Raw genomic sequence first — 25431 nt, 5'->3', positions numbered from 1 at the left:
GATGTTTTACTGTTTATTACTCTCTCCGTCCTATATTTTTGTTGTCTTATTCGACTTTTTTAAAATATATATACACACACAAAAGTATATTTAAAATAAATAAAATATTTAATTATTATGTAAATTTTAAATAAAACGAATAGTTAAATATGTATAAAAAATCAATGGCATCAAACATTTAAGCCAGGGAGAGTAACATGTTACTTCCCCTCTTTGGGTCTCTTTTCTCTATTCCTATATACAAAACTATGACGAAATTGATTTTTTAAAGAAATATGCATTTTAGAAAAAACTGAAGTTGAGTACGTTGAGTCCTCCCAGTAAAATTCAAATCCTCGTGCCAATGCACATTTTACAAATTTATTAACCTTCACCTTCAGATGGTGTAGGCACATGTTCTTTATATATAAAAGTTTCTAGCTTTTTTATGTTTGAAATTTTCAGATTCCATAGAAGGCCATGAACACGTACTTCTTTATAATGAAAGAAACATGGTACATCTGGATGTGAATATATGACATTGTTAACTTTATTTGATTTTACTCTATAACTTTAACTACTGTTTTTCTATTAAATATAACAGTAATAGTTAACACAATTAAAACATTTAAAAAATACCAACAAAGATAAAGCTACCCATATGTTTTTTAATATTTTCAAACTTTTTATGGTCAAAGCTTTTAATAGCTTGATCGGATAAAATCAATTGATATTTTGCGCGTTCGAGAAAAAAAATAAAATCAACAGTATCTATATATGGGAGATATCTTAACGTTTTGAGTGTTTTTACCATTGTTGAAAAAGTACCTCAAGACACCCTTGAGATATATTGGTCGCGTTTGCCAGCATAGGTAAGTTAACTAAACTTCCTCGTTTTTTACACATACGTTTTCCGAACTACTAAACAGTATATTTTTAAAAAAAATTTCTATAGGAAAATTGTTTAAAAAATATCATATTAATCTATTTTATATTTTTTAATAATTAATAATTAATTCATCGTGTACTAATCTATTACTATGTTTTCCATGACGGATAAGTTAACTTACCACCTCTTTTATCCAACGCAGCCATTGTGTCTTGATACCACAATTATACGCTAAATTTTTTAAAATGATAAAAAAAAAAGTCCAAACGTTCTAGCTTGTCATGTTCCAGAACAAGATCAGCTTTGTTTCACACGGGTCGGCAAAAGGGGCATCTCTATCCATGATGAGCAGGGGCATGTTCCATTAGATGTAACTGGAATCTCATTAAATTACATGGCTGTTACGACAACTAATCGACAGTAACAGGACAACAATTAGGCAATGGTCATTTTGCAAGCCGGCTGCTAAGCATAACAGTTGACCCCAAGACTTCCTTTTTTTTGCTTATACCACATGCATTGCACTAGCTCCACCGTTGACATTTGGAGCGCACATATGCATAAATACAGAGAAAACTTACTTGCAGCAAAGCTAAGCAAACATTTGTTTTGTTTTCTCCAGAGGTGATAAAGCCACATAAATACATAATCGATCGATCGTTGACCTCGATAAAAGACACTTAGAGCAAGTTCAATAGTATAGCTAACTACTAGCTCCAATTCATCTATAGCCAATCTAATAGCCAATGTATACAATAGTTAGCTACAAAACATCGATACATGGTCCTACATGTCATAAACATATTTTATCTTGGAGTCCATGTGCAGCTGGCTATAAATTAGTAGCATACCTCTCTTCTCTCCCCTCTTATCTCATTAAAATATGCTTATAGCTGGCTTCCTGCTATTGTACCTGCTCTTAGTGGTAATAGATTATTACTTAGGACATTCACAATACAGACCCAAGGGATAATTTCCATCTGTATTTATTGCTATACCACGTAATCAATTTCGTGATATGACAGGTTATTTATTGAAGAGAGACTGACAAAAATAGATAAATTAGTTCTAGATTAAGAACTAGTGTCTTCACGTAAAACAAGAGTGATTGTGAGAGAGATGAGTGAACCATATAATAACAAAATAGTATTGTGGAAGATAGCTTCTTTACACCATGCCCTAAGCATAGAAACCATGTTAGTTTCTAGCATTAGTAGTGCCCTTAATTACCATGCTAATACGCAAGCTAGCTCCATGCAGCTACAGCTTTATCGTTTGATTGCACGAGTTAGCATCCAAATATTCTCTCTTTCTTCCCTTTTTTTCCCCCTTAAAGAAACAAACTACCAGCAACGTTTTGTCCGTACAAGCAAGAGCAAGAAAGCACCAAAAAGCTGGTCAAAATTGTGTTTTTTCTTTACAAGAGCAACGACGAGCTGATCGATCGATCATGTCGATCGTCGACAACCAATCGATTCTTTTGAGTCATTAGCATATAAAAGATATTGCTTGTGGGGTGTGATATCTGTGGGCGTGTGTTTTGTTTCGTAGCGTCAGATTAATGCGGCTGATGGGGTCAAATATAAATGGAGAGTTTGGCAAGCAGTACGTACGTGATGTTACAACGACAATGGTGGTAGAGAGGCTCTTTGATTTGTCTGGCCTTTTCGAGAGCTAGCTAGCTCCACACGCTTGGTGTTGCTGCTGTTGTCTCTGCCAAATTCTTTGCCGGAGCATGCCGTTCTTGCCTGCGCAATCTTGGCATAGGTGCTTTAGAAAAAAATATTATCTTTATGTCATAAGATATCCTGATCTTTTTTAATTCATATGAATATCAATAAATTTGAATATATATATTTACTCATCGTTTCTTTTTGAAACGGAAATCGATAGCAAAACTGTCAATTCTATTTTATATAAGTGGAGTAAAAACCTAGACGGGGTTACAAGAATAGGAAAAAATCGTGGTCGGTACAAACACACAACACATGAAGCAACACTACACTCAGCTCTACCACCTAGCAACTAAAACAACGGCAGAGCCCAACACAAGACAACGACATCAAATTACTATAAGAGTAGCATAATGGCTAAGACTTCATAAATCACAAGTGGTTGTGAAGTCGGAGTTGCGTCGGTGATAACGTATGACGTGTGCCAAAGATAACATGAGCCCCACCGAGTTGTGCTTTGGTATTCCTAATGGGTTAGTTTGTTGTCTTTGCTATGGTTTTTAGTGAAGTCAGTCACCTGATCGAGAGGGGTGAAACTAGGTTGGATATGGTTGGATAGCATCATCTCTATATTTTAACCCATATTTTTTTCAGGATCAAGTCGAATACGGATATTGCTGAATATTCAAAAGACGGATAATGTTGGGTAGAAATATGGGACGGATAAATTTAAGACGGATATGAATGGTCCCGGTTACATATACTTATTCGGTATTAAATCAAAGCAATAACTATATATACTACATATATGATAGTTATTCAACCTTTGCACAAATCCCAAATATAACTATGGTTGCGTTCGTTTGGGGTGAAGTTATTCGACGTGGAAAATGTACTAATCTAGATTAGTACATGATTAATTAATTGTTAATAATTAAAAAATTGAAAAATAAATTAATATGATTTTTAAATCAACTTTTCTATAGATAGTTTTAATAAAAAAAACGCACCGTTTAGCGGTTCGGGAAGCGTACGCGTGAAAAATGATGAAATCTAGATAACTAAAGCGTGGTTTCGAATGCGGCCTATAACATGGAAGTAGCAGCTAGCCGTAGCAAAGCTAGTAGGGAAACATAATTGATTCATTACATTATATCATTAGTAGATTAGTATATATGAACAGGTTAATCCGGATATTTAACCAGGTAGTATTAGTTTTTTGCCGGATAACCCGTATCCATCGGATACCCTATTCCTGAACCCGTATTTGGATTAAAAAAACCTAAATCCAGCCCCGAAATCCATATTACCTTCCGAATACCCGATTATCTGTATTATCTTCCGCGTGCCCAATTTGGTAACCCAAATTTGTCCCAAATTAATTGGGCGAACATGTATTTGAATAAAAAAATACCCGAACCCGGCCCGAAATCCATATTATCTTCCGAATACCCGATTATTCATATTATTTTTTAGATACCCGACTTAGTGACCTGAATTTGTCCTAGATTAATTTGGACTAGCAGGTAATATCCGTCTCGTTTTCAACCCCTAGCGATGGTGTGACGATCACGAATGAAATCAGTGATGGTGTGACGATCATGAATGAAATCAAGGCGAAGCTTGATAGCCGGAGCAATAGCGTGGCCAATGTAGTGTATTTCACCCTTTTTTATTAATAACTTATCTACCATAAGGATCGGCTTTATTTCTCTTTAAAATGGAGCACTTAGGCTGTATTTTTTTGTGATAAATAATAAAAGATTATAAACATAATCCAAAGTGAAAAGTTGGAGATGGATATTTGCATAGATGCTTCGCATGGCACGCAACTCAAGTAGCCGTTATGGAGATAGTGCATGGGAACATGGAACACATGATTACTTATAAGGCCTCACAATTGGGCAAATATTTACATCAGAATGTTCATAAATTACATGGATTTGGTGATGTTGTAGCTCATGACAACTGGTAGGAGCAGCTACTCTTTCTTTCGTTTTCTTTTTCTTTTTTGGACAACGACGCTACAGTGCTGCTACACTGACGATTTCACGGGCGCCGGGATTGCAGGCTCCTCCTGGGGCGCCCACCTCCACACCTTGAGCTCGCCGGCGCCGTCTCCGGTGAAGAGGAGGCCACCGGCTGCGAGCTCGATGGTCCTCACTCCCTTCTTGGAGAAAAGCTTGCCCATCTCGTCGAACCTGAAAGACCAAGACCCAACCATTTTCAGACTTGCAGTGAGGGAGCAGTTCGTCGACAGCCTCATGTAATGTGACAGATTTTTCATGCACTTACGATGGCAGGTCGAACAGACGTATGCAATTGCTGTTGTGGAGAGAGCAGAACAGAACTGGTGTCTTCCCAACACGGTGCATGCCGAAGAGCGTGCGTAATCCCTGAGACAGAAGGAAACGGCATGTTTAGAAGCAGGGGAACAACTGAAACCGTTGAAAGGAGAGGTTCCGAAGCAAACCATTCTCATCTCAAGAACTCTCAACTTGGAAAAAGATAGGAGTATGACACTAGCATTTAGCTTGTGCGGTTTTCATAACCAAGCACCATAACAAATACAGCAGGTTTCTCCAGACCAAACAGCACAAAAAATACACCCAAGATGATCGAAAGCTCTTGTAAAGTAAATATATGAAATGTTGTGAATGTAGAGGATCGGTTGTAGTACTGGGCAGAAAAGGAAGAATAATGTCCAGAATCAAGAGCTGATAATTCTAAGCAGCCCCATATGTTCATGCTCATGCATATTGTGCCAAATCATTCAAATGTTGCTAAGATCCTGAGACACTTCCATCAATGGCTTCCTTAATTATATGCATCACTAATACTCTTCAAGGGAAACTTATTGACTGAACTGCATCCTTATAAAGTTCCCAAGCAGATGTTTAGGCCTTATTACTTACATTCACTCTTCACTCCCAGCAAAACAAGAATGGGAAAACCAACCATACACTACAGCAGAAGTACAGAATAGAGGCTAGAGCGAACAGAAGTTCATGAGATGTTCAAAGTTCAAAAATGTTGATGCTACAGGTATTCATAAACTGTGTAAAACATGTTGCTTGAATATTCGGTTGCATTCAAACATCAAAAGCTGCCGTCTATGAATTGACACAAATAACATAAAACCAATTGTGGCAACGGATCTATTCTGAGCAAGATCTTTCACTCATTCAACTAAGAGAAGTGACTGCACTTGTGGAAGGTTTGTGCAGACACTTGATAACATGAAGGAGCTGCTCAATGCATAGCAGCTATCAAGCAGAATTTTATGAATGAAAGAGAGGAAAAGCAAAGTAGACAACTGAGAGTGCAGTTTTAAATACAATGTTCAATGATTGGCACAACTACTCAAAAAAATTGTATAGTGTCTCATGTTCCCTTTTCTTGTGCAAAAGCCTACCTAGAGCTCCCATACAGCATAATATAATTACAGTACCATAGAAATACAATTAAATATAGAAAATGACATGACTTAACTTTTTTTATCTAAACAATTACTACACCAACAGAAATAAAAATAACACAATATTTAGTAGAAACTATTTGAATGTTGGAGAAATAGTAGCGTTCAACAATTGAAAATACACAGTGGTACTTCCTCCAGTCAAAAAACATGTCAACCTAAAATATACCGTTCAGATACACAAAAATGACATCTTATCAGGAGTAGGCTGGTAGCTAAAATAAATTCATGACTAAAATCTCAATGTGAATCTTGAAGAAATAAAATTTGTGTAATTATTGGTACAGAGCAAACAGGAGTAGAACTTACTTGATCCTCAGCATGGGTATATATCACTTGAAGCTCTCCAGACTTTGAAGAAGCCCAGATCTTAACGGTCTTGTCCAGAGAGCAAGATAATAACTTTTCATCCCAGCAAAGCACGGATGTTACAGCAGCTTTGTGCTTGGAAAGTGTTTGGACACACTGCAGAGTTTTAAGGTCCCATACCTAATGAATAGAAAATATACATCACATGCTAATACTAACATAATAGCCAACACAAAAGCACATGTTTTGCAGCATTTTCATACTTTGATGGTCTTGTCAAGTGAGCCAGAGTAAAGCTTTGTCGTTGAGACACATAGTGAAATCACAGGACGCTCATGGCCACTAAGGATTGCTACTGGTCCAAAGTCACTCTTATCAGCAGGAAATTTCCAAGCCATGATGCGACCATCCCCGGTACCAGCAAACAGCATCCCATCCTTGATAGTCATGGAACAAACCAGACCAGAAGGTCCTTGGAGACTGGATTTCGTACCTGTCTGTGTGTTCCACGCCTACAATTCATTGTACCAATCATTCAATGCACAATACTGAAATCACAATATATAACACAAAACGGACCAATGCTCCCAAGAAGAATCAACAAAATTAAAATATTACCTCCACAGACTTTGTGATTCCAAAAAATACCCATGGGCCATGGGTAATCATGCAGCCAATCTTGCCTCCCATCTTGATGACATCAACACACTATCGCAGAAACATTAAGAAAACAATGTAATGTGATCAATATTAGAACTTTTTTATCTGCCAGATAACTATTTTTTCCTCCTTCGGTCTTCTCTTTCCAACAAAATATAATTCATCCCTCTTTTTTTTTCTTTTTAGCACTACTGCTTTTTTTTACATGACCATATTTCTTTCTTTTTTTTCACTACTACTTTTGTTTTACATAACTGTATGATCATCAGCCAGTGAGACAAAAACTGTAATGTAATCCAGAGAGCCCCTTGCTTATCAGCCAACCAGCCTGATTGCCTCACAAACTGACCCAGGACAAGCATATCACCACAAACAGACTCCCGGAACAATCAGTCCAGCGTGCCGGCATATCACCACAAGTAGGGAAGCAGACTTCCGGAACAATCAGTCCAGCGTGCCAATAACCACCCAGCCGTGGGAACAAAAACCAATTTGATACCTCCAACACATCAGCCACCAGAAGCGATCAAACCAACTCCCAAACTGATCCCCAATTGATCTAAGTAAGCACGCCAGTCCGGCACAAGCAACGCAGGAATCGGACGCAGATGCAACCCCCAACTTGAATTACTCAGCTTGAATTGTGCGTAAAGAGAGCCTGAAGGGAGTGCCGAGAGCGGAGAGCCCAGCTACCTCGCCGGAGTTGCAGTCCCAGACGCGGACGGAGCCATCGGCGCTGCCGGAGTAAAGCTTGTCCGAACCCACCGGCAGAGAGATCCCACTGATAGCCTGCGGCGTTGGACGATCACTCGTTAGACGACTAGCTCTCCTAGAACTGAAGCAAATTCCTCGAAGAAAAAATAGAAATTAAACGGGGAGACGAGAGTAATAATCACCTCCGTGTGGCCAGCGAGGTCACGGAGGAAGGCGAATCCGCCACCGCCGCTGCTCTCCCGGACGGGCGGCTCCTCCTCCCCTCTCTCCGCCGGCGGCTTACGATCCGGTCTCGTCTCCGTCTTCGTCGTCGGCTTCTCGCGTCCACGCCGCTGTGGTGCCTTCGTGCCGGCGTCACCATCGGGCGCGGCCGCGGCCTCCCGGGGGCACCTCGACCCGTACGGTGCTGCGGCTGCGGCCTCCTTCCGCCTCGAGGTGGCGGCAGCGAGGCGGAGGGGAGGGCGGGAGTGGGGAGGGACGGAGCTCCCCGCCCCCGCGCGGGCGGGATCGGAGGGGCGGGGCCGGGCGTAGGGGCTCCACCGCGCGGGGCCGAGGCGGGAGGCGAGGGAGGAGGAGATCGTCATGGCGATCGGGCGCGGCGAAAGGGTCGGGGACGGTTTCTCGGCGGCGGCGGTGGGAGATCGTAACCGTGATCGCGTTAATTGGAAAACTGGGCACCGTGCTCTCTCCCTCCCCAAATATTACTGGCGGTGAATTTCCGTATTCGAGTCGGAACAGTCGTAAAGAGTAAATTTATATACTAGAAATAGTTTTATTTTCTTATAATCATAAAAATTCATATTTTAAGATTGAGTAAATTTTGTAAATCCATATGTTTAGGGGCATCCATAATTAAAAAAAAAACCCAAATTTTACAACTGTTCCCACTACCAATAGGTTTTGAGGCAAAATATTTCATAAAATCTCGTATTTATGCAAAATACTTACTATATTTCACTAAAACAAGCAGAATTGGCAAGCGTATACTCACATTGGAGGCGGAAAATACGCATGCCTATGCTCTCTAATCTATTTCCTTCCTTACTCCCTCAATTCATGATGGAAAAAAAGTTAAGATGCAAAACTTGGGTATTAGTAAACAAATTACATAAACCCAAACTGTGTAAAGCGATGTATGTTTAGAAAGTGATAAATGTTAGAAAATTCAACATATTTTTATACATGTATTATGTATAAGTGTGATAGCTAAGCAAATAATTTAGGCATGGATGTAGGTTCTGTGAAATATTTGTCCCAAAATCTGTGATTAATTGAAACAAATTATAAAAAGTAGGTTTTTGTGTTACTTATGCCTCAAAACCTGTGATTTTGTAAAATTTACTCTTTAAGATTTATATCACACAACTATATATTTCTCGTTATCCTAAAACTAGGTATATTCACCTATATCCCAAAACTACATATTTAAATAGTTGTCTTACAAAGCTATATATATTCACAGAAAATCATATATATTCCTATGAAGTGAACACGGGCGAGCAAAATCCTACCATGTTACCCTCCATCTTCAAATAATGGTCCCAAGTTTACTTTAATCGTTACTCTAAAGTTATACTCCATTAATGCCCATGGACAATAACATGGTAACGCCATCCCACCATTATTAAGCAGACAAAGGCGAAGTAACTTGAGAACAACATTTCACGAGCACAGGCACCTTGTCACAGACTCGGTGGTATCAGCATCTTTGCAATTTTGTTGATGAAAACCATCAGGCAGGTTAGAACTTGTGTTATCCAATCAGATACAAGAGAGAGTTTCACAGCTGATGCCTTGCCCAGCTCAACATCAAGAGGCAAAGTGCAGAGCATCGACAACAGCAGCAACAACAACAACAAAATCACATCTCTTCAGTTAGCTTGGGAACTGTTTATAAACTCTATGGTGTCTAAATCCTACAAATAATGGATCAAGTACACCTTTTATATATACAGCAAAACACAGGTTGTGACTGCACATGATTAGCTGAGGGGCGCGGAAATTGCATCTATAACCACTGTAGTTGCTTCTTCGGCCACAGGTAAATAAAGAAAGGCCGTGTTGACCAAACCCTTCCTTTTATCAACTCCCAAAAAATTGAGTTGTAAAAAGCTCCCAAAAGAACCTCAGTAACACCAGGTGTCATGACTGCCAAAATATGCTTGGGTCATTGCTATATACTGCGCGGTCTTGAATCTCTAGGTTAGCGACATGCCAGTCAACAAGCCTTGCTTGGATGCATTTCAGTAACATGAGTCCAGTAGGGAAGAGCCACCAGCCACTTTCATCCCTGCGTATAGAATTGAACGTGTGCAAAAATAAAAAGGAGGATGAAGCCAAAGGAAAAGAAAATAAAATGCATGAGTACTCTAATTGCATTTATTTAGTTATATTAATGCATGTGCAATGCAAGAGGAAATGAGGCTTACGTTCCCAGGTTCCATGGTTGCGTACTAGGATGTCTTTTGGTTGATGACTTGTAGTGCACAAGGCCACAAACAAAAGCCACAACCTGAAAATCATTGGAAGAGGGTTACGACAATGAAACCAACACATGAGTAAATCCAGGAAATCTCAAACCAGTGAATAATGGCCAACGCTAACTACAAATATCTCCAGGGCTCTCAATACAGTAATGGAGACATGTAAAATGAAATACAGTTGGACATAGAGTACTTACAACATTGACCAGTGAAGTAATATTCCACAATGCATACACACGAGCAAGGCCTGCTGATCGCCGTGGTCCATGACTAAAAAGAGCATTTATTCCAGCGGGAAAAGGTGAAAGTATCCCAAGAGGAAGAACAAACAAAACTAAGAGAACATCGGCCATAGAGTATGAATATAGCTGGAGGAAAGTAAGTAACACTAAGCTAAAATCAGCGAGAAGCAATATTGAGATTACTAGGCCAACAAGATCCTGCATTGAAGAATAGGGGAATTATGGTAAGCGCAAAATGCCATGAATTTAATCATAATGGTCTATGAAATAATGGCAGAGAAAAACCTGGTGGCCAACTGGTTTAGTGTTGTGCAAGATGAGAGAAAATGGATAAAACAAATCTCTCCTCTCTTTAAGTGTCCTTAAGCTAGTACTATCAATTACTCCACCAGTTATCCTTTTGCGCATAAGAGCATCCTTAGTTCTTGAGTGGCCTAGTTGAGTATCAGCATGTGTATTGTGTGTTCTGTATGATGAAATAAATCATTAGGAATAAACAGTAATGAACAAGGGAAAGAAAACAAATGCACAGGACAATAAAAAATAGTAACTTACGGTGAATGTTGTTCTATTTTAATTCTAGGACTACCATCAAGCTCTGCACCCACTGGTTCTTCAACAGCATAAACAACAAGACCAAGTTGGCAATACCCTAATGCTGTAGCTTGGAACCAGGCAAGATCAACACGAACACCATGCACACCCATAGAGGGGTTAGCATGGGTTTCAAGCCAGTTGAGAACAGGAAGAAATGTTCCTCTAAGATTTCCACGTCGAACCAAACGCAACTGGGCATTCAATCCAGCTACAAGACGGTGCCATATCGATGAGGGAACAGCCTGTAATGTTTAACAGTGTTATATAAGCAAAAGTTGCAGAAAATAAACAATGCGGTAAGAAAGATCTTATAAACACACCTGACTCATAAGGCTAGTGAGCACACTATCACTGTGGAGTGAAAATGGAGCCATGTAACTTCCATCACCTCCAAAGATCAAGGACATTGGAAACCTTTGGCGAAGACGAGGTGGAAGATCAGGCCTTTTTTCATCTCCCCCCAGGAAGAAATCTAAATAGCCCAGCATAAGATCAGGAGTTGCAGTCACCTAATGAATATGAAATAGGAATATGTTAGTTCCAGGCAACACAACACAGCACTATCAAACATGACATCTATTCATTTAATAATTTTACTCCAAACTAGAATTAGTTTTTGGAAAAGGCGAAAACATGTAATGAGTTCACAAACGTCCAAACAGCCATAATGGCACAAGGCATAAAAAATTTATAACAGGTTCACTCACAAATGATTCAACCGAGACTTGAATTTGGTCACATGCATGATATTTTCTAGTTTACAGATATACTATTTATTCAGTATAGCATCTTAAGATATGCGACTTCTACTGCTGATATGTTTGCTTTCCATCCCTCTGATAGTATTCAGTTATAGAAATATGGAGTAGGTATTCTACTATTCAATTCAAGAAATCATGAGTGCAACATCACAGGATTTCATTTTCCCACGAAAAAAAATGGCGGTACAGCTCTTAGACTAGCGAAGGATCGCCTCAGAAATCAGCCTGTAATAGCAGCCCATAAACATCTAGCTTCAACTCTTTGGAAATAGTTAAAAAGAAGACTTGCAAACCTTGAGCCCTTCATAAAGTGCGCGTGAACGGCAAGACCGTAAGCATGAATGGTCATATTCAGAGCGAACAAATTCACGAAGTCTTTGTAACTTCTTTCTCCTACGGAACTGTTGCCAAGACCAGGCCAAGGGGTATGCAAGTACACAGAGGATACTGTGAATCGATCCTTCCCACCATTGATAAGCTGCAAGAGTGTTTATCTCATCGACGAATCGGTTAAATGCATCCTCATACCTGGCATGCAAAAGCAACACAGATAAAACATGTGCAATTACCAAAATAGAAAGACCAGCAATATTGAATTTGTTCAGGCAGTATATCTTAAATCTATGTGAGGGCGTGAATACATACACAATCTCAGTAATCTGTTCTGGTGGGGTGTGTGGGAGATGCCAAGGTTCACTGAAAGTGTTGGGACCCATGAAATACATCCTGTGTACATGCCCATGTGATTCTTCAGCCCTATTAGTTTCCAAGACCTGCAACAGCAGTACATCCATGAGAACTCATGATGGCCATATGGCGCATAACATGAATTAGGGAAGCAGCTCATAAAATAAAATACCTCATTTAGTGATTCTAGGAAAGGAAAAGAATGATCAATTTGGGATCCTTGTTGAGTTGGAGCAGGCCCAGGTAACTCATCAGTACCAACAAATTTCATCCTGGCAACACTTAAAACAAGAGCTAACAAAATAAGAAGACCAGAAAGTAGTAGGCCGAATAACCAAGGTCCCCCAAAAGTGTATATCAACTCTTCCAGAGCAGTATAACAGTGAGGCATACGATATCTATCTGATACGCATTTGTATGGGCAAGGAGTTTCATAAGCACCTCCTGTCAAACATAAGCTAAGTTAGAAATTAAAATGCTTGAGAGAACTTACATGAATGCAATGCAATCTAGGCTAATACCAAAGTAACATAAATGAAATCAAACCACATGTTACAAAGGAGAAAAAGGATAAATCTAGATACAACACATTTATGATACCTAATAGCTGGAGATATTAGACAAATAACTTGAAATTATGTCATTAGACTGCACTTCCACAAATCAAATAACAAATTGTGTGTTGAAAGAATTACCACGAACGCTTATGTACATAGCACGATGAGGGAGTTCATCTGGAGGGCATTGAAAGCATAGAGATTTAGATGATCCAGTAACATTCTTGTACGTTCCCAGGGGGCATTCCTGCATTTTCCACAGAAATAATTACAAGCACAGTAAGTGGCAACAGCATTACAGCAGATATAAGCACCAAAATGCCACTAGATGGAGTAACATACTAAAAATTATCATGACACAAAAGAACTGAGTATGTTGTTTGGTATAATTGAACCAGCTTTTACGATATAAGTTAAAACTACATCACAAGACAAGGGATGGATCAAACTATGAATTATGAGCAAGTTACCTTGCAGAATGTACCATAGAGACCCTTTGGGCAAGCTTTTCCTGTAACTGTTCCATTCTCACCAGGAAATCCTTTCCCTTTGCTGATCCCTCCACTGTATAAGGATAGTCAGTGCACTAGAGAAGCATATAAAAAGCATGTATATTGTTTTCACAAACTGCTTGCGGTGAAAGGAAAATGTACAGAATTCAAATTACATTGCATCATGGAATATGCAGAAAGCTATGTATTTGAATTTTAATCACAGCATGCCTATAATAGTATAATCAATCAGCACACAGTGGCTCATTCCTATATCTGAATTCCATAAGATCAAAGAATTTCGAAAGATAAACACCATATTAACAACTTCCAATTTGATCATTATGGATTAGTGACAAAAGTCAAAATTTATCTCTCGAGCATTTTCTTGTACTTAGTAATGATGCCATTTCACATTTTACATTGCCCTCAGACCGATAATGATTGCTTAAGGTGTTCCATCCGTGATAACGGAGTGATAATGTCATTAAGAAAAAGGTTCAATCTAGTGAAAAAGCAGCATGCTGCCATTGTGAGGGTCCATATTCAACTTGTATCACAGTGTTGAACATTCTCCTGGAGACTAGAATACTAGAACACATATATACAGGGGAAAGAATCAGGCCCAACCTTGTAAGTATTGATCCTTTAACAGCTGCAACAGGAACATACTCATCTCCAGTTGGAATGTTAGACCAATGGAAGTGGATCCTTCCCCCTCCACCTCCACCACTGCCAGAGTTCCCAGGGCCACCAACACTTGAAAGGATGGAGCTCTCCGCAAGGGACAAAGTACGTACAAAAAGAAGAATTGTGCCCCCAGCGCCACCACCAGGTCCTCCAAGAGAGGCATTAGTTACCACATCAGTGGAACTTTCACCATTTGATTCTACTGAACCATGGAGGGAAAGACTTGGTAGAGAATACTCCCATGAGCCCATCACTGGAGTGAAGTTAGAGCAAAAGTATGAGCCCTTAGAAACTATGAACCTAATGATAAATATAGATATACTAAAGGAGCATCCGTGTTACCTATTATACCACCACCAGCGGTGGAAAACCCTGTGGTGTCATTGCCACTGCCACTGCCAAGTTCACATGGTAAATCAGCGCTGTCATACATAGATCCACCCCCAGCATGGCTTCCATTATAAAAGGCATCCCCCCCTCTACCACCATGTCCACCACCACCACTTACACCACTGTTCAACATATTTCCTTGTCCTACTCCACTCCGGCAGCCTGAAATTAGAGGTTATGAAAATTAATTTCTGGAATCAGTTGCCGACAGCACATTGCCAGACAATGACATTTTTTTTAGTTGTGAAGGAAAATAGAAAACAAATCAAACACATTGTCATTCTCATCATTATTTATGATTTAGCCATTGAAGAAGATGCATGCAGGATATGTGAATAGTAAAGTGCAACTTGAGATATGATGAAACCGACTGAGTTTCAACACTGTAGTATGTGTGCCCACCATTTTATAAGCTTAAACTCTCTAGCCCAACATCCAGAAGCTTAAACTCTCTTAAGCTCAGTAAACCAGCAACTCTACATATTTATGCAGCATTTTTAAGTGTGTACTGATAATATACAAGTATGATCCAGAGGCTGCATAACATGTCCTTAGAAGTGTAGAGAACAAAGCAACAATACAGAATGGTAAACAAAAGAAAGTTACAAAAATTACCCAAGCCTGTTGCACTGATGGTACCGGATGTGTGTACAGTGACACTTCTAGCCCTATTGAAATGAATTACAGTTCCTTGAACGAGACCCCAGATGTCAATATCTTCAACACGGCATACCTGAAACAGGAGTGGTCAAATTTTGCATTTACACCAGGAAAGTAACCCAATAATCCAAGATGCATTACATGGTAAAGTTTAAAACTGAATGCACCTGAAGAGTAAATGACAGTGATGAATTCAGATTGCAATCTTCTGGTGGATGTATTATTTCTACAGGACAGGTATCATCTTCACAGTTCAGCTTTGGTGCCCTAATATATGCAGAAAAACATTAATGAGATGAATTTTGTGGCATATAAAACATGGAAAAAGATCATTTAATGCAATATTAAAGGTGGAAGTACTTACACGTCATCGCTACTTCCATTTACAAGTGGACCCCGTAAAATGGAGCCAGGTCCAACCTACAAAAGAATTGCTTATCAGAACCTCATTTTAATAATATCTGGAGGGGCAAAATAGATCCTATAGAAATACAAGTACACTAGAACAAATGAAATCTTATTTTGAGGTGTGTGTCATTTAGGCACCCTTGTACAATGATTTGTATGTTTGGGGTGTATGTGTGTTTGGGTCAGCATTTGCATCCTGATCTTGTACTTTTTCGTCCTTAATGAAATTGCATTCAACTCTCTTGATAGTTAAAAAAAGGAACAAAGAGCATGCAGCAGTGATCATGCAAGTATAATTTACTCTCCAACAGCACACAGCAGGTGAAGAGGATGTGAGGCATCTTAATTTGGACAATGATATTAAATGGTGCCTACTTGAAACACTAGGTTATCCAATATGCAATAAGTAAATCGCATCACAGACAGGTTTCCATATAAGCTGATTCATGTCATTTATTTTTTAAATAAAGTCTTGTTTTGGCTCTCGAACTCTAGTAGGAGTTCAATTGTCACCGTAACTAAATCAAAATCCAGTTTTCTTTCATCCAATACTGGTGTGATGGTGGTTTCCACCAAGGTGGATGCTACTTATGTATGGACATGGTATCCAGCTGTCACTGGAAGAAGAACACCTTTCATTTCACCACTCCGGCACCAGCAGAAGCGGCTCTAAAAATTTGCAGGTGTGCATGCCGCTGTCACTCTTTACTATGACAGTCAGAGCAGCACACCCCCCCCTAAATGTGGTAGCATGATGACAAAAAATAGTAGCGCAGCAAAAAAAGAAAAAGAAACACCACTAAAATAAGTCTGTGAGTGACATTTGTCCAGTTTTGGAAGTCACGGATTGAAAATAGCCGATCTCTTAGTTACAAGGTGGAAAAAGGACTCTAAGCAGCGTTCCAAGAGGAAAATGTAGGCTTTACTCTCTTGCCTTCATGGGACTAAGGCCGCGTTCGCCATAGGTAAGAACAAGGGTTAGTTATCCGATGCGGAAAACATAGTAATAGATTAGTACATGATTAATTAATTATTAATTATGAAAAACTATAAAATAGATTAATATGATTTTTTAAAGTAACTTTCCTATAGAAAATTTTCGCAAAAAATATACCGTTTAGCGGTTTGAGAAACGTGTGCGCGAAAAACGAGGAAATCTGGGGTTAGATGTTGGGGAGCCAAATGCGGCCTAAGGCAAAGAAAGCCATCCAGCGCTGTTAGGTTATAACCAAAACCCCCTTCCTTTGAAAGGTGCGACAACAATGTAGATACAGATGACTAACCCAAGAAGAGCTCTGGAAAAATAAGCGAAATACAGTAGAAGTGTAGAACAAAGGCTATTTATCATACTTTTATACTGTAGAATAGTGATAAAATAAGGCGCTGTGCCTCAATTGTGTCTCCTTCTCCAGATAAATTCAACAGGCCTTGACCACGAACGCCAAGATTAGCATTAGAATGTATTACAGATGATTCCTGACAAATATATGAGCAAAACTTTTATGCACAGTGTTAAGGCAGAGAAAAAAATATGACATTGACAGTGAACAATACCTTCAGAACTATCAAATTGCTAGCATCAAGTAAGGACATTGCAACTATTGAATCTCCACCACCATCAATTAACATTTTGGAGTTCCACATTAGAAGCATTTTTACAGACATTCTCAAGGCACCAAACACCTGAAAACAATTCATATTGGTGCATAGAAATTGGCATGTGTTTAACAGATATACTAAGGTGAATATTGCAGGACAAGATAATACAGCGCAACAACAATTAAAAAGAAAGAAAAACCTTGATTGTTGAGTCACTCATAAGAAGCTCCTCAGCCATCAATTCAAACTCCGAGTATGGGTAACGAGTCAAACCAAAAGTTAGAATAGCACCAGAAAGAAGACTAAGTTGCCCTTGAACCTGAAAATATTAAAAAAAACAGTTACGGACTATCAATAAATATTACACAAAGCAATCATCCACAAGTGTTTTCCTAATTATCAGGGAATTGCAACTCCCATGTTTGCATATTCTACATAAAGGATGTGCAGTGCAAAGAAATGAAACTGTAAAAAAATTGTGGTCGTAACTTGCTAAAATGCAGAAACAATTACCCTTAAGATCACAAACAGTATGGTTGCCAGTACAAGATAGTTGTCAGATGGACATTCTAGAAAAAAGTGTTTTCGAATGATATGTGCTCAGACTCAGAAAAAAAGACACATGTAGACCATACAGATTCTGGGTGTAAATTATCATACGGTACAAGTTTAACAAGATGGGTTCAACGTGCTAATACAAATACAAAAGGAGAACAAGAGTAACAGTCTTAATACAAATTGAAGTACATGAACACACAAATGTTATAGAAGCCAATGGATTTATGTAAGCAAAAAATAAATAAATAAGCAAGTATCATATTAAGACGCCATGATCAGTAGGGGGCAGTGTTACTTAACATCCAAAAGTTACAGACTCTTACCTGAACACGACTCCAAAGCAAGGGAACAGCAACTTTAGCATGATTCTTGACAAAAACATTTGTCCATAGTGGTTGGTTTGGGAACTCCAAAAGAAGAGTGTCAGTTTGTGTACTCAAGTTGTTGTTACTAACAACAAGGCTTTTAGGTACTGCTTCATAAAGAGTTCCGGCAGCTCCTGCATTATCTGGACAGCCTGAACTCCTCCCCCCTGAAATAGGTATACACTTTAATTGCGAAAACAAATAAATCGATAAGATTGTCAATTATCTACATGATACCATTAGAAAGTTACTAAGCATAGGAGCTTCATCTCATTAGACAAAAGACAACATACTGAGGCATGCTTTTGTAGTTAAATAGGCAAATGTAATTATTTTGCCAAAAACAATACAGTGCAATCAAGTTTGTTACAAATAGGTAGTTGCTATTTGATAATCTGCATTTCAGGAATATAACAGCATAGGAAAATAAATTCAGGAAAGAACCTTGGATAAAAAGGACATAATGGAAACGCAGACAGCACAAGGTTCAGAAAATGCAGCTTTGTGTGGCTGCAAAACTACAGTAATAGGACAGCCAACCTAGAAACAATATTACCATGAGAAATATGTTCATTCAACAAACATGATAATCTACAATCTGGCAACTCTCCGAAAAAGAAAAAAGGAAGGTTCAGAAAAAGGCAGCTTTAGAGCATCCCCAACAGCTCATCCATCTCATCCTCCATCCTAGAAATAGAGAATGAAGAATAAAAGTTGAGCTTCAGCAGAACATCTATCTCATCATCTATTTTTGGATGTCATCCATATTAGGAGAGAGAACATCTATATTTAGATGTTCTCTCTCTAATCCTTCAAATAGATATAGAGGATGTCATATATAGATGATCTGCTGGAGTACAAAAGGATATGAAGGATAAAAGTGTTTTAGATGATCATCCAAATGAAGATATGGATGACCAAATTTAGATGAGCTGTTGGGGATGCTCTTAAATAGCACGAATATACAATAACACGACAGGCAATCTAGAAATAAAATATATGATGAAAAAATATATATGCAACAAACATCATGGTCTGCAATTTTGCATAAGCAACTCATCCAAAAAAGAGGAAAGAATTATAGAGCAAACCTATAAGATCAAGAAAGAGAGGATCGGTGTGCAACTGTGCATAAGATCTAGCAAATTACCATAAGCAAAAACCTGGGTGTCATCATGTCTACTGAAAACGTTAATAGCAACTCGTCCTCCACCTCCCCCAGCCAGACCATTCCCTCCAGAAGCACTTATCTTGCCACCACCATGCCTGTTGCAAACAAAAAATAAGAAGGGAAAATTTTGCACTTCCACATGGGTTAATTGAATTGAATATATTAGAGCACGTATTCAACAGATTTACAAGAAACAAAAATAGCAGCTAATCCAAACTAATGAAAACATTCCTCAACTAAAATGCCACTCATTAATCATTATTTGTCAAATGAACTACGCCAAGCAAGGTCCAGCACTGCTATATTGTTGCTCTAGTGTTTAGCAGGATTGTTTTGAACTACCAAATATGTGATATTATGAAAGTTGGTACCAGTAAAATGAAATCATAATTCAACTTTATGCATAATTAGCCACTGGTAACTAATTCAGACTGTATGTTAATTTCTATTATGAACTCCTAATGCAAAAAAAAAAAAAAAACCTCAAATCCAATTGTCCACTGCCATAGTCAAGCTTGAGTTTATAACCACATACTCAACATAATAAACTTGAGCTTACATGTTTTCCAACCACATTTGTCCTTAGCTTCTCAAGTTTTAAGACAAATTACAGCCAGGAACTTTAATAACTTGTCAGGTTAGCATACTTCATGCTGTTTTTGTTATTGTTCCTTGAAAAAGCTGCTCTTCCATTCTGCTGTTAATCATTTTATATTAACAAAAATAAACAGCATGCCAGGAAACTTTCTCGTCATATCTACTAAACCAAGCACCTGAAACTCCCTTATATGTTAAGTACTACATTCCCGCATCCATGACACATTACTACCACAATGAAAAACCCATATAAATAGCAACAAATCCTACTAGACCTATATATTCATATCGATGACCTAAACTCTGAAAACTGTTTATAATCTACAAGTTTGTTCAGCAGTTTAAATGCCCGTGTGTCAGTTGAACTAGCATAATTAGGAAGCAGAAAGGAATTTCAAACAATTCTAAGAACACTTACATAGTCTTAGATTTTATATAGATGCTCCCCCCAGAACCACCACCGCCCTTCTCGCTGCTATCCCCTCCATCGGCGAGCACTGTACCATTCATTACCAGGTCGTCGGCGTACAACCACACAATACCACCGCCGGACCCGCCATAGTCCTTCTCAACGCTAGTAGAACCCCCTTTGCTTCCGAAGCTAAACGGGTGCTCGAGGTCCGACCACGCGTAGGCGTCGCCGCCCCACGAGTCCTCCTGCGTCTGCCCGTCCTTGACATAGCAGCTAGCACCGCGGCCACCGTGACCCCCGCCATCTCCGTGCGTCCCCGTAGGCACCCCGCTGGTTCGCTCGGGCGGATCCCCGGCGAGCGCGGTGGTGTTGACAACGACAGTGTCGGCGATTGTGATGTTGGCCGCGGCGAGGGAGACCCTCCCTGCGATGACGCGCACCCCGCGGCCGAGGCGCACCTCGCCGGAGAGGTTGGCGGAGATGACGCACCCGGGCCTCTGGCAGGTCAAGGCGGCCCCGGCGAGGAGCACGAGGCTGCCGCCCCCGGTGATGTAGACGTCCCCGTCGAGCTCCACCTCCTCGGAGACCTCGCACCGCGCGCTGAAGTTCCCCTGCCCGTGGAGGTCCCCCTCGCAGGTGGCCGCCGGCGCCTCCGGCGGCGGCGGCGGGGGCGGCGGCGACGGCGGGGAGTAGTCGTGCCACGTCAGGATCAAGTACGGGTCCGGCGCCTCCCGATCTGTCGGCGCCCCCGCCCCTCCTCCCCAGCCGAGCCCGGCGCCGGCGCTCCCGAGCGCGACGCCGACGACCAGCAGCAGGCGGAGGCGGAGGTGGAGGCCGAGGTGGGGGGCCATGGGCTGGGACGCATCAGACTCCAGGCTCTAGCTCTACCTCCAGTGGTGGTTCCCCGCACGCCCCCCCGCAGCTCCGCTGGGTCGGTCGCCGGAGAGAGGAGGAGGAGGCGGCGGCGGCGGCGCGTGTTGCGGGTTGGGTTTAGTTTCTTTTCCTCTCTCTCTTCCCTTCTCTTCTCCTCTTTTTCTCCTCCGGTTTCTTCTTCTCGATGGGTTGGGGGGGCTTGGGGCGGAGGAGAAGAGCGGGGAGCCGTCGGATCCGCTTCGCGATTCGTGCGGGTAGGTAGGCAACTGCAGGTTCGGCGTTGTGTGTGGACTGTAGTGGAGGAGGCTACGGACAAGTGGAGCAGAACTGGAGAAGACTGCGGGGTTTTTTTTTCTTTCTTTTTCTTTCTTGAGCTGTTTTGCTTAGTGTAATAAAATTACTTAGCTCAGAAAAAACGCATTACCTTAATAAATTGGATTTATTCCTTTTTTCCATGTATAGCTCCATAATTAGTAAATAATTTTGTTAGCTGTTGTGTTTTTACTACATTTAGGCAGCCGTTATTACATTAATTAACTCATTTTAGACATCCATGTCGACCAATAAATCGTATTATTATTTTCATCTCCAGAATCCGTATTAATTTGGTTAACCTTCGTATTTTCCATTTTTTTCGTTTGCCCGGAGCTCACAAGACAGTTTGGTGGTTAGTTTAAAAATGACATATTAGCTTGATGAAAGTGCATAGGTGAGCTTTTCAAAAAGAAAAAGAAAGAAAAAAAAAGATGGGAGTTATTGGACTTATCTGGAACCTTATCGAGGAAGACATCTAGAAAGTCATCACGTTTTGCAAATACGCCCATCTTTGTTTGCAATGAGCTCGCCAGCTTATCCATTCTTTTGTATTAATACTGCTTTTTTTTGCATCATTTCTTTGGCTTATACTGTAAATAAACTGGATATAATTTGCTTTTTGTTTCTAGTGCAAAATATTGTTTTATTGCCCTTATCAATAAGTGTGTGAGCTCCAAATAAATGTTTTTTTTCTTTTTGTAAAGGCTCTTGGTAATTGGCAACTGGTAGTACCCACGACCGAACACTCTCCGACTGCACGCACGCTCCGATGCTCTGAAGAAAAGGACACTTTTCTGAATTAGTAGTACATAATATTTTCAGAAAAAGTTTGCTTGGTCACAAATAAAAAAAAGTGTGATATTGCATCATAACTTGCAATTAACACTAATTAAATACACTTTTTTCTGCAACAAACTTAGCAGGGGTGGAGCTAGAACAAAACACTCACTTATTCTTTTTTCATGCTTTAAACCAAGTTTAAATCGTAACAGGTGTCTAAGTTTGGATTAGAGGGATGTATATATGATGAAAATCGATAACCATCAACATGGCTCCGCCCCTGAAACTTAGGGCCTTCACAGTCACAATGGAACTTTTATTGTCTTGTGTTTTTTTGAATTTTTGAATTTTAAAATGAAACTCTTCTAATGTTATTTTAAGATTTATACCTTTTGACCATGTGAACTCACTATCAAATAATACAACACGAAGGATAGAGGAATAAGGAATAATACATTGCATTATGATTATTTTTATGCCCATTTCAGAATTGACTTGACTGGTTATAATCATGTTTTCCAAGCTGCTCATAAATGTATTTCCATAAATTAAAACAAACAATACTTAATTAATCACACGCTAATAATACACAGTGTTTTCCATGGCCGGTTCTGTACAAGGAACATGCCTTAAGCAACAAGTGCAAGGTGTGATGCCTGAAGAGTGAGACTGAAGATATTCTGAAAAGAAAGGGCTTAACTCTGAAGTTTCAGAAACCTGAGACAGCGAGAAGGAGAAGAACGGAAGAAGCGTGCGTTCTTGGAGAAATCGGTGGCCGAAAGAAGTAAAAGGTGCTTTATCTCCTTTCTTTTTCTGGTGATGAACAAAAACATAATAAAATGGGCTGCATATATATACACACGTATATGTGTGTGTGATCTTTTGGTTTCTTTAAATAAAAAAAAGGCAAACGGCATATTTACAAACGAAAATTAATTTAGGAATAAAATATGCATTCTTTGGATGAAAAATAAGTTATCATAAAAAACTCAAAATCAACTCTAAATTTAAGATTAAAAATCAATTGTTTTGCTTATAGAAGCATAAGTATAAGCAAAACAATGAGTCTATGGGTAACGGTATATTTGTAAATAAAATATAATTTATGAACACAACTTTTAAAGATGGGTTGATAGTGATATAAAAGCAAAATGTGAAAACTAAATTATAATGGAAAAAATTAAAATTAACTTCAAAATGGATATTAAATTTCAATTTTAGCTTATAAGCATAAACGCTTATAAACGAAAAGATTAAGGTGTCGCAGTGACACGGTCACACGACAGCCAAGAGGCACTTTATTTATTTTTTGTTGTTTTCTTTTTCTTCTATTTTTGTTTTTGTTTTGTTTGTGCACGGCTGCTTTATATTGACATCTCTAGGCTCACCTTTTTATGGAGATTGTGATATACTCAAGGTTTTGCGTCTCTAAAAGAACATCACATCGGAAAATTAATTGTTGGGTACATACATGAGGAAATGTTTCCGGAGGGGTCACGGTGTGTAGAAAGATTAATTTTATCAAAAATAAAACAAAGAAGACCGAGGAAGTTAGCTAAGTTTGATGTTTGATGTAGTGTTCTACCGACTTTTGCGTAGATTTTTTAGCTGCTGGAATGCTTGATGACTCACGCATGGGCTACGTACGTCTCGTCAAAATTTTATGATGTTTTTTATGGGGTTTTATTTTGGACATGTTTTGCCAAATATTTTGATTTTAAACTAGGTGATTTCATTACACGTACATTGAAACGGAATTAAAACCATCACAGCAATACATAAAAGAATTTATTTTAAACTTTGTGGATAATCAGGAGTTTTTTGTTGCCAGTTTTCTATACTTCTATGAAGAAAAGTGGTGATGGTAAATTTGACGCTTACCATGCCACCAACTTTCTTTTATTTTTTGAAATAAAAAATAACTGAGGCCTATTTATTCTGAAGGAAAATGAAATGATTTAATTCCTAAGGATTGAATTTGTTTGAAAGTCATTCGGTTGTAGGAATAAACCACAGAAAAATCAAAGGAAATTTTCCTTCCTACAAGATATAGAGAGAACATTAAAAAATTTCCATCCACTCGAACCTCTTGAAAAAATTCATATGAATTGGTGTTACGATACATTCCTATTACTCCATTTTTTCTATTCTTTGGAGTTGAAATTCCTCCAAACCGAATAAACCCTAAGACTTATATATCAAATAATTTTTATTAACTCTACTTGAATAACATGCTAATAATATTTTTAAAAAATAAAATTTCGTTGCAAGGCATAGGTGATATGCTAGTTTTGAAAAAAAAACAGTAACCCACGTATTTGAATTTAGAAGTTGGTGGGATGACAGGTGGTATATCTAATGACCGCCACAGACCCACCGCCAATACTCTTTATAGACGTATAAAGTATAAATTGTGATTTTGTACTAGTTAATCTTTGATAACCTTGAGCACATTAACTTTAGCACCCAGTTAACTCTCTCACTGTGCATAAAAGTTATAAGGTTGCCGGAGCAATGGCTAGATAAGGTTATAGAAAAGGTCATGGAGATTCAAGGTGCAACAAATGTAAAGTTACCTATATGATATTAACAATAAAAAGCGATCGAAAATAGAAATATCTCAAAAATAATTCTTGAGGATTCATTGAGTTAGGCCATGTTGAAAATGAAAGAACATGTAATAGATTATATGATTTGATAATAATATGAAAGACACAGATAAATAAAACTTATACATATTGTTTTTTTAAATATAGCAGTTTAGAAGCTTAAAAATGTGTCCATGGATTTGGAAGGGTTAAACAATGTGCCTAATTAATTCTGCTCACAAATCACAAGGGCTGAGCTCCGTATAGGGCATGGCAGTAAATAAAGTGTCGGTCAGTATTTAAAAAAGATGGGATATGAAGAGTTTAGATGCTTCGTCTATTTGTTTTAACAATCAAAACGTGATTACCAAAAACAAATGAAATTTTTCGTTTTGTGCATTGTCGTTCATTTTGTCTTAGATTGAGCTTTCAAGGATGAGTCAGGATGTCACAATCCAATGAAAATTAATTTGTCTGGATTTACAAGAAGCAGTTAATGTCGGTT

General features: G+C 39.0%; 2 protein-coding genes across 2 annotated transcripts; both read right to left on the bottom strand.

Annotated features, from left to right (window-relative positions):
• Positions 1 to 4338: 4338 nt before the first annotated feature.
• Positions 4339 to 8416, bottom strand: LOC102719065 (zinc finger CCCH domain-containing protein 17-like). Its single transcript, XM_006645522.3, has 6 exons — positions 7885 to 8416; positions 6947 to 7777; positions 6592 to 6840; positions 6329 to 6508; positions 4837 to 4937; positions 4339 to 4742 (listed from the first exon to the last, which is right to left on the bottom strand). The coding sequence occupies exons 2-6, from the start codon at positions 7016 to 7018 to the stop codon at positions 4577 to 4579; spliced, it is 768 nt and encodes a 255-aa protein (XP_006645585.1). The 5' UTR covers positions 7019 to 7777; positions 7885 to 8416; the 3' UTR covers positions 4339 to 4576.
• Positions 8417 to 9421: 1005 nt separating this feature from the next.
• On the bottom strand, positions 9422 to 21387 carry LOC102721963. The gene is made up of 22 exons (XM_006643793.3): positions 20377 to 21387; positions 19341 to 19456; positions 18149 to 18357; positions 17467 to 17586; positions 17223 to 17351; positions 17019 to 17144; positions 15625 to 15680; positions 15428 to 15527; positions 15216 to 15333; positions 14553 to 14762; positions 14151 to 14463; positions 13500 to 13593; positions 13168 to 13276; positions 12645 to 12916; positions 12431 to 12558; positions 12079 to 12313; positions 11345 to 11533; positions 10983 to 11266; positions 10713 to 10893; positions 10383 to 10625; positions 10132 to 10214; positions 9422 to 9992 (listed from the first exon to the last, which is right to left on the bottom strand). Exons 1-22 carry the CDS (start codon positions 21219 to 21221, stop codon positions 9845 to 9847), a joined length of 4308 nt encoding a protein of 1435 aa, XP_006643856.2. The 5' UTR covers positions 21222 to 21387; the 3' UTR covers positions 9422 to 9844.
• Between the last annotated feature and the right edge of the window lie 4044 nt (positions 21388 to 25431).

Source organism: Oryza brachyantha, chromosome 1 (assembly GCF_000231095.2).
Source record: "Oryza brachyantha chromosome 1, ObraRS2, whole genome shotgun sequence".
NCBI classification, from domain to species: Eukaryota; Viridiplantae; Streptophyta; class Magnoliopsida; order Poales; family Poaceae; genus Oryza; species Oryza brachyantha.
The sequence above is the reverse complement of the archived record's forward strand: the minus strand, read 5'-3'. Positions and strand labels throughout refer to the sequence as shown.